A 19,130-nucleotide genomic window follows, 5' to 3' on the forward strand; every position below is an offset into this window, starting at 1 on the left:
ACTCAATAGTACAGGATACAAGATGTAGGAGAGGTTTGTTGTCTTCCTTTCTTGAAATCTATATTTGAGCTTCACGCGACGATATACTATTATTGTGAATTATCAAGTATCAGCATCACCTATCGAGTCACATGCATACCTAGCTTTATGAGTAGTATTATCAGCAAGTAAACACACTTAAATAAAACCAGCAGCATTTATACAAATTATTTTTTATTTATAATAATTTTATTGGTATGACAATGCAACATGTACGAATATTAAAAAGTACAATAGCCCGTTATATAAAATATGATCTTTACACAAATATACTGACCAGTACCTCTGCAAAAGTTGCATATACATGTATAACATATGAAACGCCAATAATAAATTTGCTGCTTCCAAAATGTAAAAAAAAAAAAATGACAACCATAATCTTTGCGACGTCTATGAGCAGCGCTTTTAAAAATAGAAATCCTTTATAAATTTGAAGCCACATAAAGCATTGTTAATGCACATAATGTCTGAATTATGAGATCTAATAGTATTGTGCCAGCAGTTACTATGGCTCATAGTATGAAATTAGTTTTGGCCACATCATATTTATAATGTATACAGTAATTCATACGTATCACTTTAAAGTTAATCAGAATTTCACATTTATATCCCATGGATGTAGTTTTTTTTTTAATGTAATTACTTTTTTTTTGTTATCTGTTATCAATTACTTTCAGTTTCACCTCTCACATATTAGAACTTTCGGTTGTCAGATTTGTATTCCATTATTTTTGTATTCTTTTTAGGCAAACAGATGTCGAAGGATATAAACATAGTAAAATTTTTGCAATTATAAATATGAAATATGAGATTATATTATCACGGTATTCATATGATATTAGGCATATTAATAATAGTTACGAAATGTTAGGTATATAGAGAAAGAAGAAATGATGGGTGGCTGCATGTTGTAAGTACTTCCAACGCTGTTCAAGCAGCTACTTTTTCTGCGTCGATCGCTGTAACATCAAACAATTTGTTATCTCATATGACATTCATGATTCAACACTTTCCAATGATTTGAAAGAATTTCTACTGATGTTACCTTCTTTGGTAGGCAGAGGATTTTTCTCAAGTGTCTCTGCATGCTTCAGTTTTGCTGGATCAAAATTTTCAATTCCGGAAATGAGCTGCTGCTTTCCCTTCTCCTCCTGGATGGCTGTAGCAACAAACACGTTCATGTTAGCGAATAGGTATTAGTAATTTGGGTGTTGGTGGTTGTATTCTACATGGGTAAAGAAACGGAATGTCAATTAGTGGCAAGGGTGTTTGATTGTGATATTCTTAAATACGCCCAGAAACCTTGTGGAATGTTCAGTCCTGAGGGAGAACTTATAGAGTTTAGTTATTTCGGTTCGCTAAACGTATTTGATCCTTGTTTGCTGCATACCCAAGACATATGATATTGTCATGAAAAAGCATATCGCACAAAACCAGTAGTACTTATAATATAGGTAAAGCATAAGCCTACCTTGAGGGTCGGGCAAAAGATTTTTTTCAAGGGTCTCAGCATGCCGCATTGCTGCTTTGTTGAAGCTTTCAACACCGTTCAGTAAGTTCTGGTGTTGCTTCTCAGCTTTTACAGCTATAATAATTTCAATAAACACAAATGTACATGCTCATGCTCGCAATGGTAACATATGCAAAATGTATGCTTGAAAATGAGGTAAAATAACAGAAGCCATCAATCACTGCTACTTGTTGTAAAACTTTACGGATTTTGATTTTGTGGGATACTCATTTTTGTATCCACGCAAGCAAAATCACTCGATTTCAAAGCATGAATGCTTTTGACAAAAAGATAACTAAACAAAATCCTGTGAAACGGCTATAATCGCAAAACAATTGTTGAAATACCGAAATACTGCGAGAAGCTTTCAATAATGCTATAAAGTTACAGTATTAATGCAATTTTGCAGCAGCGATAAAACTCGATAAAATACTTTACAGCAATGACTACTTGTAAAGAAGATTCATACCATCTTTGTCCGGGAGGTGGTATTTTTCCTGGGTTTCTGTGTGTTTCAGTTTGGCTGGGTCAAATTCCTCGATTCCCTGAATCAATGTTTGTTGTGTTTTCTCTGCAGCTACATCTGTGAAAAAAGAAGTCAGTCTCAAGAAATTGATGTTATTACGTTATAATATCAATCAAACTTGTAGCAATTATGTAATTTAGTGTCAAGAAAAACATCACTTGTCTAGAAGTTCCAACTCTTAGTTAAGCTGTTATAATCTAGCATCACACTGCAAAAATTTCATTGACATTACTCCGAAGCATACACTTTTGTATATACATATATTATTTGTACATACATATACATTTTATATTCTCCACACGACTGAAACGTGCATAAAACTCAATAGGTATAGACGATGAAACCATTTTAAATGATTTTGTGAATGAAGACAATAATTTGGTCAATTAGGAGTGTTAATAGGATTGACAGAGGATGCTTGGGTCAGGATTGGTACCTTGGGCATTAGGTAAAACAATCTTCTCTACGGTGTCAATGTGCTTCAATCGGTCTGTATTAAAGTTCTCCACTCCATGAATGAGCTCGCAGTGCTGTCGCTCTTGTCTCACGTCTGTTACCATATTATGTATTACAATATTATCAATTGATAATCAAATAATCATAAATGCATTGTAACAGCTATTTACTGCGCCAGATACTTGAAAATTGCTTATGTCCAACTCCATTGACATAAAAACAAGGTCAGTATCTCCCGTAAATATGAATGTGTAATTAATAAGACGTTTCTATTATTCTGAACAAGGTATGCATATTATCATCAAACAACCAACCCACCTTCGGCTGAGGGCAGAACATTCTTCTCAGCAGTTGCAGCCTTCTTCATACAGCCATGGTTAAAGCCCTCCAATTCACTCTTTAGATCCAATGCTACCTTGGGAAGGTCCTTGAGGGATGGGCTTACAGGGTCTGACATTCTGCCTTCTACCGTAGATCTGTAAGTAAATAAGATAGTTGATTAACTCTTATCCATATTATAAATGAAGAAAAGTTTGCAGTTTGAATGATTAACATACAACTGTTCAGTGTTCTAATCGGTATACCCGTTAATGATTTATAACCATTTCAATCAATAAATCATCATAGATAGAGACTATCATATGGGAGAAAATTCTTAATATGAATATTGATAAAAAACAACCGATTTTTAAATGGGTTTTGGGATACTCCTAGGTGTCAACATTACATAAAACTTTTGTCATTTTAAAACAATAATTTAATTCAGCATGTACATTCTGAATTTAAAAGAATCTAAGTTTGAAATATAATAAGTTTTGCCTCAAATGACAGCATCGTACAAGGACAAAGCCTACTACGTTTCTTCTTTGATAAAACAAAATTTATACGGCAAAGCAATCAGTGAGAATAGATGTATTCTCAATGATCCAACTATGCAACGAGTTTAGTGGAGCTAGCAGTATTATTTTTCAATTTTTAGTTTACTAGTAGAAGCTGTTGTATTTAGATAAATAAATTGTAATATTGCATGACCTGGTATTTTTTCTCAACACAACTAGATCTAAAACTACCTAAAATATTCGAATATTTTTTGTACCCTGCTTTGCAACAAATGGATCTACAAATACACAGAAAACTTGATGACCTTGGGCTTTCGAACTACGGTAGCGTGGGTGCAGTGGCGAAGGATCTCAGAGAGAGTTCGACGACCTTTTACCATTCGGCGAATCCATGGGTAAATTGTTGTACGACGTTTCTAAAGGTATGCATGTAAAAGATGCATTAAAGGACATTCTCTTCGATTCTCTTCAATTAATTCTTTTATTTTAGCGGCCGTTGCTGTCGACGCCATAACCAGAGTCTCCTGATGGTACGCCATTGCACAAAAAACGGTACTTTGAACAATAAAACAAAAGACTTCGATTGCTAAGAGGTTCGCTTGGTCGGATCTTCCACGTGAGTTCAATCAGGTGAAACAAGAATAATGTGATAAAACTATGCACAATATGCGGTAAAACAATGCACCGTATGGTAGAGCGAGATAGAGAAAGATTGCTTATACATCAGCATTCTTTCTGCTTATTCATTATTTTCATAACATTTTATGAAAATCCTGCAATTCACCATTGATACTGAACAGACGAACACGACGTACAAACGTAGAATTGTTCGCAAGATATTAAGAAGTAATGAAGAAAAAAAAAATATATAATATATTACTATTACTGGTAATTGCAAAAATAATTCGCAGTTTTAATAATATGCTTCCATTCCTCTGCACGATTGAATTTCGGTTGGTTGGAGTTACAATTTGCGATAATTAATTGATAATTGTTGCCCACGGACTTTGCTGGTTTTCTAGGATTCCATTTCCAAATTTGCAATCAGTTTCGCGTACACATGTATATCTCAAGTCATACCTGAAGCGTAGATACTGCAGCACGGTGTCCATGTGCACAAAAAAACCAGTTTCAGTTTCTCTTCGTTTGCTATAGTATACGTAATCGCATAGTCGACAGTTTTCACACGGTTTATTTTCACAATCAGTCTATTTTACTAGCTGAACCGCTCTCCAGCTGATTTTCTTTGAAAACCCCTTGGTAAATTCTTTCAGGTGACAACTATCAGAATATACCTAATAACAATAATACACGCTAACTTCAAATCAACTTTAATTCGTCTAACATGCTAAGAAAAAAAGTATAAGAAACAAAAACAAAATGTGATTACACATATACATTTAACATATTAGCTCACAACTTTAGGTTTCCGGTTTTACCTTTGAGAATATATACTATACATAAAAAACATATTATTTCATAATATAAGATGAAAAACAACGAAGTACATATAGTAAAAGAGTCAATCGGAATTACGGAAAAGAGCCTACGGGAATGCGAGATTTTCGCCATCATCTCTTTTTTAGGTTTTTATGAATAGATTTTCTACTGCAGTTTCATTAATACTAGTTTCAATAGGACGATTGATTGAATCACGTTAATATTATAAACCTACTCGATTCGAATGAATTATATCTTTTGAATAAATTAAATATCTATTGATACAATAAATTGCGCAGTATAATAAAATCAAGTAAACAAGTATATGTATGTATACTACTGGTTAAATTTTCTTTAACGGATGCAAGTAATCCACTTTGACTGCTCGTTATATTGCATACGAAGTATACACCGATGAGCCAGAACATCGAACGGAAGTTGAGTCTGTCGTTTCCGGTGCGTCGCCAAAAGGATCCCCGTTCTCGCGATTACTCGTACATAAAAAAGGAGAAATGCAGTCGTATGTGCACTGACAATGAGTTTGTGAATAAGAAGTTGGGCTATCGTAAGACGACTATGAGTGTTCATGAATGGACGTGATACGGAAATATTAAACAAACGAAATACCGCAGTTCACATTTTTTGTATGTGCTATCAAACTAATCCAGTATTTATTCAATTCGAGTTTCCTCGCCTAAGGAATGATGTGATGCAAATATTCAACGACTTCCATTTGAGAATGGCTTGTCGTATTTACAATTAATCATTACACGCAACATGATTTATTCATTGCAATCGATACAACTTGCTTTCGTATCCTTGAATCTCGAAATGCATAAACGGAAGCAAGTTAGGAAGTTAGGCCATGCAGTATTCAGCTGAAGGTTTATAAGTCAAATAACAAGATTTGAAGGTTCTATTTTTGAGGGTAAATTTTTATGACAGCAAAAAGAAGCTTCGATTTTCAAAACAACGCCATGGAGCTTTCTGGAGTCTCTGTAGGGCGTATCTCTAAAACATCGAAACAAAGGTTTCATCTCTTGGCAAATTATGAAATATTCTTACCAAATTCTAATTATTAAGTATTTGCACGGAGCCTCCAATCAATATAAAAGATTAGAATAATGAAAAATTGATTTCAAATATCAAATTAATATACGGGGTGTCTCAGAACTAAGTACGAATTTTTTGAGGGGTGATAGTATCAGAGAACGGACCGAATAATTTCACACTTTGCTCTGAGACACCCTGTAGAGGCATGTATAAAAGAGGCGGGTCATTGAACATGTGTTTTCCCGCGTTGAATTTCACGGCCAAGGGCATGGCGACTCGATATTCATAGACCAATGTCACGTGGGGAACCTATAAATAGCTTCACCAAGAACCGCTTGGCCATGTTGAAATATACTCAACGATATCCGATCCTATTTCACCGACTGCAGCAGCAAGCAACAGATACAACTGGTGTATTTGTATAATATAGTATATATTTATACATCTACATATGTGAGTAAAATCACAATACGAGCCTGATATCAAGATGCACCTTATGACCAGAATTCAGAAATTTCTCTGTCTATAAATTTTTTTTCATTGAAAAAGAGAATAAGAAAACATCGAAAATTTTATCTTTGTCAAGATAAGACAGAATTGATCAGAATTTCCAGACGAAAGGCAATTAATTGCAACGCATTTCAACAAATCATTGAAAAGTGGTATAATATATGTAAATCGGTATTGCCTAACGTCAGAATAAGTAGTCGCTACGTCTATTACTCCAAACGTTTCTATTATTGTGTACTGACGTAGTATATACAAGTTTCGATACATACATCTATCTTGGATATTCTTACACATCTGCTTATAAGCACTACAGGATTATGTAGTACAGTTATATAAATTACAATATATCGTATGGTAAACGGCATGGTGTAGATCACGTTAGTCAACAGCAGCAGTACCTCACACGGTATAATAACGCAACCAACGCAAGGCTGTTGTCCTTATAAGGCCCGAATCATATGTCCGTCTACGGCGTTCTTGATTCGAAAGGTGGCAAATAACGCAATCAGAGTCAACCAGCCAGTCGAACAAAACACGAATAAAAAAAAGATAAAAAATGGTTGCTGTATAAAATCCGGATTGTGGTATGCGTACACTTTCACATACACAGGACCTTATCGGGGGAAAAATCTCATAATTCAGGTGGAAAATCGATTTTTTCTGAATTATAAGTTCTACATTCATTTGATTTCCCCTTATCATAGCTCAACAACTTCGTCCGATGTAATCAGTTTTCTTTCAAAGGTATAATCTTGGATTTTCGACGGATTTGGTTTACCGCAATTGCGATAACATGTATGTTACGTATCGTTACAGAAGACCGACAAATTGTGAAACCTGCTTCCGGTAGGTACGTGGTCGATTTTTGTCGGAACAAATTTCATACATCACACCGTCAATCTTTCGGTCTGAATATTCATTTATTTTTTCAATTTGATTTTTTTTATCCCGTTATATAAATAGTAAACACCCAGTCAGATTCGTGCAGGTGACAGTTGGCGAAGAATCATATTTGGCCAGATACATGTTAAAAAAAACTAAACTGAGATGCGGTGATTCATCTGCATACGTGTATATAAGTATAAGTATCCTAATAAGTCATTGCACCGTGCATGGGGCATACCTATATCTGATTATACAGGGTGTCTCAGAAATAAATGCGAATTTTTTTGAGGGGCGATAGTAGGGATCGAGACGAGTAATTTCACGCCTATAACATGTAGTCTCCGTAGCACCGTTTCCAAAATACTGTACGTTTATACTGTCACCCCTCAATAAATTTGCACTTAGTACTGAGACACTCTGTAGGGGAAATACGGACAAAATAGTTTTTTATACGGGGTAGATATATACTCCTTCAACAAAAATTAATTTTGTACGTTTATGTCATTTTGTACGTATATTTTCGCTATTCATCAAATTCATTGTACGCATGTAATTAATCGTTTGGTTGATTAACTTCAAAAATCGCTTTATAACATACAACCTACCAATTAGTACAATTAGTATGGATATCTTCGTATTCGCAATATACCTAGTAATTAGCAATTAAAATCGGTAATAATTAGGTTTTTTCAAATAATTGTACATGGCATCCTGTTCTAACCAGCTGATGGTATCATAATTCGTAATAATTTATGGCTGATCCTTATTAACTCTATTTATTATACGAAAATTCATAATTTCCACCGTGCCCGGTCATAAGAAGAAAAATAAGAGACGAGAAAGAGTGGAACCAAAAGGAAGAGAACGGGTGTTGAATAAGAAACCGATGTTAGGAATATCCGGATTTAGGCAGACTATACGAAAAAACTGAGTATGTAAGAATGATATAGGTATATAAAAAACGACTGTTTGTGAGTCACGATGATTAACCCCTGTCCATATATAACACGCGAATTATACCGCTATATTTGTATAGATGCGTGTACATTTCGTTGCTGCTGAATGTTTCTCTTTTTTTCTAATACGTGAATCAATCTTCATTCATTTATTGTTAGATGTATTATTCTATCGACTGATATTCATATGATATTATTCATATGTTGGGTAGCTTTTCGCGGATTGCAATCTTTTTTTGCTGGTTTCAAGATCATTCATTTTTTCAAACATCGAGCGATATGGAAAATCAATTGTTCAAAACTTCACGCATGGATCAATGAAGAAAAAAAAGGAAGAAGATTACGACGTCTCTAATTCCAAATCGATCAAATCCCCGGCTTTAATTGGCCTACATTACGGCATCCATAAATTAATCATGCTGGTGTATCAAATTGATTCATACAAAGCTAATATAGTCGAGCACGTCTTCAATTACGGGGAATTTTTTTGGCGAAATTTGAAATTAACTACGCGATCAGATCCTGGTAATTGAAAAAATAAGGAGAAATAGTTCGAAGATAAAAGTATGTATGTGAATTATAATGATTATACACAGATGCGATCATTCGGACGAATTTATAATGGTTTTTTTTAATTTTTCTTCGTATAGTTCTGAGTCTCTTGATCCACGATCCCACGGTCCGTTCATAGTCTACTGTAGAATTTTATACCACATATTTTAGTGGTAAAAAATACGAAATTTGTGTATATAAAGGTATGTAGTATGTGTATGCAATGAATATACATACTGAATCGAGTTCATATGGAATTTGAATAACGGGAAAAATTGCAACCGCATTATTCTTGTGTGGAGAATATTACGTGCACTCTTACACACAGGGTTAGACCGTGCAAAATTGATTATTTTGTGTGTATTGCACATAGATATGTAGATGTACTCGATGTATATTCTATACCGGTAGATATAAACAGGATCAAATGTACCGCAAATCGTAATCTCGAAGCTTACATTATATATCGTTAACGAAGGAATTTCATGTTACAAACCAAGCTACAGAGAGAGGGGACGCTGTGCATACATACATCGTTCTATGTATACATAATAAAAAAAAAAAAAAATAAAAAGAAATGAATAACAAAAATAAAAAGAATCAAATAAAGACAAAGACTAAACCGGCGTATATATGTATGGAAGACCTATTCGCGTTAATTAGCGAAAATAATGATGATAAATACCCAAGGATATGTCTGTTCTATATAGGTACATCAGTATACACTATCCCTATACGAAGATAAGTACACATGTGCACACTCATGGTTGTCGAAAAAAATTAAAAAATTAAAACAGAGAAAGATAAAAAGTACATAGAAAAGACGATGGTATTCTAGAAGACAAAATATACTAAACAGTTAGAGTACTGACAATGAGTAAAGAGGAATTGCGCGTACTCATAGAAAGAACAGACAAACGGACATTACACCTACTAACAGGCAGACAGACGAATGGAGGTAGGTATACTCATACATGGATGGGCAGCTGGACAAAGATAGAGAAGAAGATACCCCATACGTGTATAATAAAATACGTTGTATGTATAATATCTGTACATATACCTTTGATCACGCACACTTGCGAGCACACGCGACGTCGTGTACTGGAAATGCAGCGGCGTGCATGGTGCGACCGTGACGGGTAACGAACCCTGTATACCTCCTTTTTCCAATGGCGTAGTAAAGGAAATTGAAGTTTGTATAAATCCGATAAATTAATTTCTACCAATGAATAAAGCTAACGTACAAAAAAAGTCCGTTCGAAAATTACCTACTTATTGCCAGTTGAACTGTGGTTGAACAAGAGATGCAACCATATTTAACGAATTATTGTTGGACTTTTCTTCGTACGATCTTACACGTTCATCAACTGAATTTATCAACGAACGTTGCATCGGGGGTGATGTTCGATTTTCAAGAATTAAAAAAATCTACAAGTCGGATTTACAAGCTTTAATAATTATTCATCACGTACTGCAATTTTTTCTTTTTACCACTATGCGATGTATTTTATGAATTTTTTTTCTTCTGATTTTTATCTTCTGAAAATTCGAAAGATATAAAAAAGACATACATTTTAATGTGTAAAACACATATATTTAAAACGAGTTGGTCGCACGATATGAATCGCATGTTTTAAATTCAGCTCGTTGCGTTACGGTAACGGAAGTTCAACGTCCGAATTTTATATTACCTACACACACCTGTACGTGTATATATCTGCTAAATATGAGTACATGCACCAACCTATGTATACGCAGAAAATCCGTTGGGATTTTTTTTGTTTTTGTTTCAATTCAAAGCCAATTTATATAATCAATGAACACGTACATATAACACATTTATATGTACTTTTGAACGTCAGTGATTATACATGTATGTATAAATGATAAATTTTACTTCCTTTTTCTTTCATTCTTCTTCCTATTCTCCTTAAGAAAAATTCGCTTTGATAAGAATAAATTCTATCGCGATATAAAATGCTTCGCGCGCGGCTAACCGCATCCTCGATGACTGCTGTAGGCAACGCCCGCGTTTAAATGTCGTACAGGAACGAACGCATCCTACGTATAAATGTTTTCACTACGTACGTTTCGATCACGAAGCAATCTTTTTTTTATTTCCTTTATTTCGGATCATCACTTTCCTCAAAACTATACATTTGTGTACACTTATCATATAAGGGATGTATCGGTATTACGTGTGATCGAAACTCGGAAAATTTCTGCCATTGCGAAACCAATTGACAAAATTATCGCTGAATTTTATTTCTATTTAACAATGAAAAAAAAAGAAAAAAAATCGATCCGAATTAAAATGGTGCGGTACATACATACATCTACCTGCATCACCTAATTTATCTGCAGATCGAAGGTGACGTGGCTATCTCGTTTGCCGCCTACCGATGGCTGTTTTAAGAGCTCCTACTGCTGAATGCAGCCGAAGCAGCAGCAACGGATTCGAATCCAGGCTCTACGCCAGTGTTTTTGAATAAACTCCTTCTAAAGTGACTTCACCAGAGGCAACAACTTCTGCGCCGGCAACCATGTTAAAATACTATACGTATTGTAGTTATAGAATTATAGTTATATACCTATACCTATAATATAAGTTATACTTTTAATTCTCATTACACGTTCATCTAGTTTATACGTACGTGCTCGTGGTCTTGTATATTATGCACTTCGATGTCATCGTTTAAGGAGTTGAAAATCCGAAGCGCCAAATACTTTGGAAATTCAATCCGTTACCTATGATCCGTTTGATAGAGGTAGGCCCTTTTTTCTTAGATTTTTAGGGTCAAGACCTTCATACGTCCATTTTATAGACGGTAAGGAAGGCGCGATCTTTGTTCATGAAACTCCACTAGTAGCGTGTCTCTTGAAAAAAAATCTAAAAGATTGAAACTATCTTTGGATACGAACTTGCGGGCATGATTCTTTGTAATTTTTGACTATTAAGATCACGCGGTGGCCAATAGGTAATACGTGAATAATTGATTTCAAGAAATCGTAATTCTTGAGTTAAATATATTTAATCGAACACCCGGTACTTATCGAGTGGTTTGCGGAGGACTTCAACTCTGCTATGTTACGTACAACGTATGGTATGTCGATTGCAGCATTCCTTCGACTATTAGATTCCTGAAGATATAATATTATAAATGTTTAATAACGTACGTACGTACGTACACAGTGCAATATAGATATGTATATACTGCACGTCATGCGTCAGGTTGATTAGAGGTCGATGACATTGTATCCGCGGATGAAGAAGCTTGACAGCTTTTCATGCATTTCTTTTGCAGATGCGATCATTTGCAGTGCACACTGTACGATAGACTGGTCGTTAAAAATTACATTTTTGCAGTTACCCCATGAAAAGCTTGTTTTTGGTGAAAAAATACGAGAAATTTCACGTGACTTTTCACCAAAATGACGCTGTATATGGACCGTGTGTGAAAATTTAATTTTTGAACGACCAGTCTAGAGTACATACATATGAAAATATGTATGTATAAATATATATACATATATTACATTTGCCGTGTGCACTTAAATTCGGTTACGGTGTATAGATTGCAAAAAAAAAAAAGGAAAGAGTTATTGTATAAATATAATATTCCATACAGTCGTAAAATAAAGTAAGGATATCACGCTCGCAAAAAGAATAATTAATTAGCCTCAACGAATAGGAAGAGAATTAGAAAAACTTTTTCTTCTTATTCATAATTTTTTTTCATCGCCTGGCAACAACGCTATTAATATCGTTATAACTTTATAATTTCTCCGTATCAATATACATCGTATCTACGTTGCGTTACTAGGCTAGATTACAAGGTGTCCAAGTGTATTCGAAGGTCACGCATTGATGTTCTCTTGCGATATGCACTAATTTTATACGATGCACACATGTCGCATTTTGGGCTGTATAATGCTGCATCTTCGTAAATTTTGCGTCATATGTTTAGCCGGCATAATGTTATTTTTTTCCGCCATCTGATTAGATGAAGAAGATTGGCGATTATCTGACAATGAGACGATGTAATGAAAGTCGGTGAGCGTAGTTGGAACCAATAATTGAGTATATACCGATAAATCAATCGTGATTAACTAAAATTCTCGAGAAATCGACTTAAATTTTTTTTTCCAAATATATATGTATACCTCACATAATCTACCGGCGATGAGCTGCATTTGCTCGCGTCGCGTCACTCGGCGCGTCGTTCGGATTCAATAACGGCGCCATAGGTTCCCAAGAAACGCTCGCAAAAGATTTTGCCGAAGGCTAAATGGATCCAGAGACTGATACGGTCGAAGAAAATATATCGTATACGTGGTACATGTTATAGGATTAGAAAAAATCAAAGATTCGTCGAAGCCTTTCATGGATCCTCGTTCACGAAATTTCATCTTCAATTCTTCATGTAATAATTATTTTACAAATTTGAATAATCATAGGTTAAATTCTTGCAGATCGAGTAATCTACATTAGAGTTCGTATTATTCTGCTGCGGTTTTTGTAGGAAAAGAAACAAAGACTGAGGAAAAAAAATAATCGCATTCCATTGCACGAAGATTCGAAGTAATCATCAACTGCTACGGCTTCATTATAATCCTTTTTCCACATGATATGCATTTATATTGTGTATCTAATCGCTTACGGATGTTGCAATGGCATCAGTTCTTGTGTATGATGAAAAACACGGAGTTTCATCCGCGGAGCTGTTGCGCGATACGGTTTTATGTATGTACTTGCCAACTCTTGTGGTTTGAATGTACAGTTTCGAAGAAGTGAGAAAAACTTACGATGTTCTGATCTGGTTCTACAGAAACTAGCGATGCGCGACCCCGATGCAGACATCTAACTTCAAGATGTACACTTCACAATACTCGAAAGAATTTTCAAAAATTACTTTGCGTATCATGGAATATACGATACGACGTAACTGTATCATACGATGTACTGAAGCAAAAAAAAAAAAAACCCTAACGACAAACTAGGTACGGAAGTTGAGGTAGAATTATGATCTATAAGGGAAAACCTATTTGCGTTAGATAAGAACGCACTTACACTGATTAATTAGCGATAGATAATTGAGACGATGTTATTTTTTTATTACGTATGTAAACGAGAAAACTACGCTACGCACAAAAGTTAGTGGGCCACCCGGTTTTCGCTCAAAATAAGACCATTTGAGAGTCGAAGCTTCAAGCTTCAAAATGCTTTTCCTTGCAACTTTTTACCTCAATTTTTCGAGCAGCTATGAGGCTTCGAAATCGAACGTTTTTCGGATGGAAAACAGAGTATGGCCCGCTAACTTTTGTATGTAGCGTGTGTTCAACTCACAATCAGTGAGAAAAAGTTCTGTAGGGAGAAATTCTTCCAATCGTCAGCGATACTTTCGTGAATAGAGAAAGAATTAATTAGGTCCAAATGTATACCTGTATCAGTGTATGGGGTTTGAGAGAGAAAAAAAGATAACGTAGAAAATTGATAATAAATGTATTACGTGTATCGGTGCATAGTATATAATCTACGGACGCGAGGCTCGTGCGAGAAATGAATACATACGTATGTTTACAAATCAGTCGTCTTGTATACATTTACTTATATGTATACACTGTACACCACGTAAACAAATAAAGTTTCGCGCGTGGTGATGGGCCATCCATTACATAAAATGTACATGATTATGCACTCGATGCTCATACATCACGTATAAACATACATCACGAGCCAAAATATTGTTAATGAAATATTTGGAGAAAAAAAATTTTCTTACAAAAAGTGCAACTATTAGATACCCAAAGTCGCGAATAATTTTAATTGTATATATAGGAATTCATCATTTTAAGTAAAGGTATTTACAGCGGATTGGCACCCTATTTATTAATAAAAAAGAGGTCCTCCCTCGAAACTTGTGGAACTCGCAATGCGTGAAAAAATTTGTGAATCCGTCGACTAGATGAGACTGATTGTAAGACTAACACCAATTGAGATATCTGAATACATCCGGTATTCGAGGATATGGGAAAAAATGCAGAACGCGTTATTAGCAGATTCCAATTACATTGCAGTGTCTCGTAAAATACCACGTACCTTCGAATCGGTAGACCGATCTTTTTTTTTTTTGGTTTAATGTAATCTGATCCGAAACGCGACTCAAATTGTAATGACACTATGTATCCATACGGTTTTGAAAGTAAGGTCGATCACGGTTGTATTCGTATCGGTGTGTACAACATATGAATATGTATATACATACATGTATTTACACAGCTTTACAATATTGAATTATATTATTCGCTATGAGAAAAACACAGATGCGAATAAACGTGAGTATTCGATGAAAACCGCGAAATATTTCCAGACGTTTACTACTGAAGTTATTCAGTTAGTCGATAAAGTTTCATCAGCTGTTTGTCAATGGTAGAAATCTTTTGTCATTCGCATCTTTTCAACCGTTTGACAAAACAGATGCAGATTCCGATTCACGATTAGTGAAAGTATAACTCGCGGTTGGATACATACACATCGAGGTTCTCACTTTCAGGTCTCTCTATAGGTATACGTTCTAACTGCATCACGTATACAGTGCAGGTATCGCAAACTATACAAAAAGAGAACCATGCTTAATAAACTGAAACGCATTAAAATCGACGATTCACGATAATAAAAATTATACACACATCGATTGTTTCTAGCTACATAGACATACAGGTGTATGTAATGTACTACATGAATTCAAGTTGCAAATTCAAAGTCATAAAGTTGCGCGTCGACGCGTGTACAGGTACATACATGAATATGTGTACATACGTACATCTACTGTACGTGAATTTAATCCTGCATGTATCACCTTTTGCCAAATTCCAGAGACTCTGAGTCACAATTCTATCCAGCTGTTATACCGTGACAAACAAACGAGCAAAAATGAGACGAGTCGTCGACGACGACCGCCGAGACGCGACGTATCGTTGAAAATTATTCATCTGACGCGGTGAATATCGCGACAGAGGTTTATTATCATAGTTGCAGGGACAATTTATTAATAAAATGTTCAATTGGAGCTAAAAAAAAAAAAGTGCTGCAGCTTTAACAGATGCGAAAAAATTGTATCACGTCATTCCGTTGCTATATATACACATATTTCAGTAATTTGATCTTGCCAATGCGGAGACCCGCGTAGATGTAATTTGAAATTTCCTTCTTACCGCTGATCTTAATTGATTAGAGTAAAATTATGTACACACAATATCGCGTACGTCAAAAAGATTTCTGAGATGAGAATGTCTTTCACAGATTATCCGACAGAAAAGACCCGCCTGCAAATATTTGTGATATCCTTTTATCGGTTTTATGAGTAAAACTGTTCACCTGAACCATACCCGCGGTGTTTTATAAAAGTATCGGTTTTTGTTCAGATCAATATAGAGCGCAAAATTTTTGGTCTATACAAGGGTGCCAGTGATGACGTCACAGAAATCAATCGTACCTCTACGTTGCAGCTGGAAGGGAGGGAGGTATGAATCAGATTTGCGCGGAAGGGCGAAAACTGACGGCGGCACTCGGTCTGGTGCAGACGGTATTATCGATTGAGAACATAGCCATAGCCATAGTCACAACCATAGTCAGAATTAGAACCAGAACCAGAGGTGGAGGAACTATATTCGGTGGGGAGTTCCGTGTTCGGAAGGTTGCGAAATGGGGGGTTGTGGGAGGTTTCCCGGCTGTTTAGGGGTCGATATACGTTTTACGGATTCACGGCCATCGCTGCACACTACCGACGATCACGAATCATATAGGGTGAGTTTTTCTACACGATGAACTCATGAACCAAGCGACCTCTACAACAATTTTCATTTCAATTGGCACGTGCTGAAGAAGAATTTCCGGATGACATCAAGGAGACTATTTTAAGTTTTTTTCATTTTCTTTCAACGAAGCCAACAAATCCACGATTCATTTCTACTTATATATTTTTTGCCAAAGTACATTGAGAATGATCACTTCATCGTAAGGAAAATAAGTATATGATTGGAACAACGATGTTCGGTGCAACGTATTTTCAAACGTTCACGCTAAGAAAAAAGAATATTATAACAAAAATGCGAAAAATGTGGGGATGTGAATGCAAGCGATTCAAAGTTGAAAGCCCCTCGTGATACCGACGTTAGCCCATATATGCCATGCGCTAGCTGTGTATGTTGCAAAAGGTGAACGACACGCGGTAAAAGCTGTCGGTGTACGCTTCGGTACAAAGATGTTAAAACTGGTAAAATCCCTTGGCAACGTCTTTCTCCTAATCCTGTTGAGAAAAATTGATTTCGGTATGCACACTATGTTCCTACATACAGACTATATGTATATTCGCGTACATATCGAGTATTTTTAGCGGTACAAGGTACATTAATACGAGTAAATATAGGTATATAAGAGCAACGCTCTCGTTACTCGTTAGGACGAAGCATAAGGCCGCATCCGCGAGGAAGCTATTTTCAGCGGCCATATTGTTATTCTCCTTTTCTCTTAAAAAAACCAGCGTACTCGGTTTCGGAGTATGAAGAAGCAAAAGGAGCCTCAGAAGTTTGGGAGTCCAGGGAGTCTTGATGGCTCATGCAGGGGTTACTTTAGGGATGCGCTTTCCGCTGGAAAACATCTGTCAAAAACCACGCCCTTGTCCCTATGTGAGATATTATACGGAGAAGAGGAACGTACCTCGCATTTCCCCACCATTGATAAAACTCAGCTTTTTCCCTCTTAAAATAACGCTCCTCTGAAACGCCGGTGATAAAAAAAAACCGCATCCGCGGTCTCTTCGTGCGGGAAGTATTTTTCAAAAGAGGTTCACAAGAATAGTGAAAAATAAGAGTAAAATGCACCAGCTCCGAAATGTAATATATGAGTATACGTCGTAGCCAAGGAGCTTTTTGATCTATTTTTTTCATTTTTTTTCACCTTGAGCTGATGAACCAACAATGGAATTGTACGATCCAAAGGAATGAGGTGTTCAATTGTTAGCTAATTTGGGGTCGGATAGAGAGATATGCGTGTATATGCGTATTTTTTTTTGTATATTGTGGAATCTTGGAAAAGAATGTTATCTCATTGTCGCTATTTCATGGTTTATGTACGGTCGAACGGGTGTACTACGTATGCGTTTCTAATTTGAAGCAAAAGTGAAAAATATTACGTTTGCCAAGTGTATAAATAAGTTGGTTGCTTAGCTAGATATAATGTACGTATGTAAGTACATACATGTTTCTCTAGTGACTCTACATAAGAGAAATAAAATAAACTTGAACCAAGATTTATTATATTTCGCATGATGTGGAAGTAATTGCAATTATTTCAGCCCCAGACTTCTAATTCGATTAATCTGCCGAGATAATTGACTCTAAGAGCGCATCGGGTCGCTCGAGGGGTATGTAAGGAATAACCATCCAATTAAGATATTCCATTTAGAGACGCTATAGCCAACCAGCAGGAGTAGAAGCAGTCGCAGCGAGTCCCGATCATAAGTATAATAATAAAACTTGGAAAAGTCCATTCAGGCCCGATATCTCTCCAGACCTGTTGCCGTGTACTCGTCCTCTGCACGTGAATCTAAACTCATTATTTATTTATATCTGTAATGATGCGTTACTACCTATAACGTCTCAATGAATGAGTGAATCAATGAATGAATTATAGTTTCCTGCGTTCAATTCAATACAGGATTATTGTGCAGCAACAACACAAGCACAACAACCAATTTGGAATATTCAAGCTCGGACCGCACCCTTGAATCCTGATGCGACGAATACGAATGTTTCCTACGACGATAGTCTTCTTGAATTCATTTAAAAAAATGAAAAATCGTTCGTAGAAACGACCCCGCTGTTTTTTAAAGCCGTCAAACTTGATTATATTTTGATTGGTCATCGATAAAACATCGAGTGAACATCTCTTTGTTTCATCTCATCGCGTGGTATCCTTTGTTTAATACTCCGCAGGTACTGTGTTCCGATAACAGTTATTTTCGAAATAAAATCGAAAGGAATCGAGCTTAATATTTGTTGTTGTCATCTTGGGTTTGATCAACGTATCATGTATAATTTCAGTATCTTTACGACCACGGGCATAAGGTAAACATGAGAACTGTGGGAAATGTGTATCGTGCAAAAACTAAATATATTATCTTTTCCAGCACTGACCTGTCAATTGGTTGTCACTAAGGGAATAAAGGAGGTTCGGAGCACTTTCTCAAATGGACTTTGGAGACTCAAACGCTGACGGCAGACTGACGAGACTGAACTATCAAACGATATTCCGTTCGTTCTTCCTGCCCCGATATGCACTGTCGAGTCAGTCAGCCCCA

At 35.9% G+C, this 19,130-nt stretch overlaps 1 protein-coding gene across 5 annotated transcripts; it reads right to left on the reverse strand.

Annotated features, from left to right (window-relative positions):
- Window positions 1-196: 196 nt before the first annotated feature.
- Window positions 197-19,127, reverse strand: LOC105686113 (thymosin beta). Of its 5 annotated transcripts, none has more exons than XM_012400728.3 (7): window positions 18,967-19,124; window positions 2,850-3,007; window positions 2,512-2,625; window positions 2,019-2,132; window positions 1,511-1,624; window positions 1,085-1,198; window positions 197-998 (listed from the first exon to the last, which is right to left on the reverse strand). In XM_012400728.3, exons 2-7 carry the CDS (start codon window positions 2,986-2,988, stop codon window positions 970-972), a joined length of 624 nt encoding a protein of 207 aa, XP_012256151.1. In that variant the 5' UTR covers window positions 2,989-3,007; window positions 18,967-19,124; the 3' UTR covers window positions 197-969. The 5 variants fall into 5 exon arrangements, with proteins under 5 accessions (XP_012256151.1, XP_048510020.1, XP_012256154.1 ...); XM_048654063.1 differs by lacking the exon at window positions 18,967-19,124 and adding an exon at window positions 14,870-14,888; XM_012400731.3 differs by lacking the exon at window positions 1,511-1,624 and having other exon boundaries at window positions 18,967-19,127.
- Between the last annotated feature and the right edge of the window lie 3 nt (window positions 19,128-19,130).

This window comes from Athalia rosae, chromosome 1, assembly GCF_917208135.1.
Source record: "Athalia rosae chromosome 1, iyAthRosa1.1, whole genome shotgun sequence".
NCBI lineage: Eukaryota > Metazoa > Arthropoda > Insecta > Hymenoptera > Athaliidae > Athalia > Athalia rosae.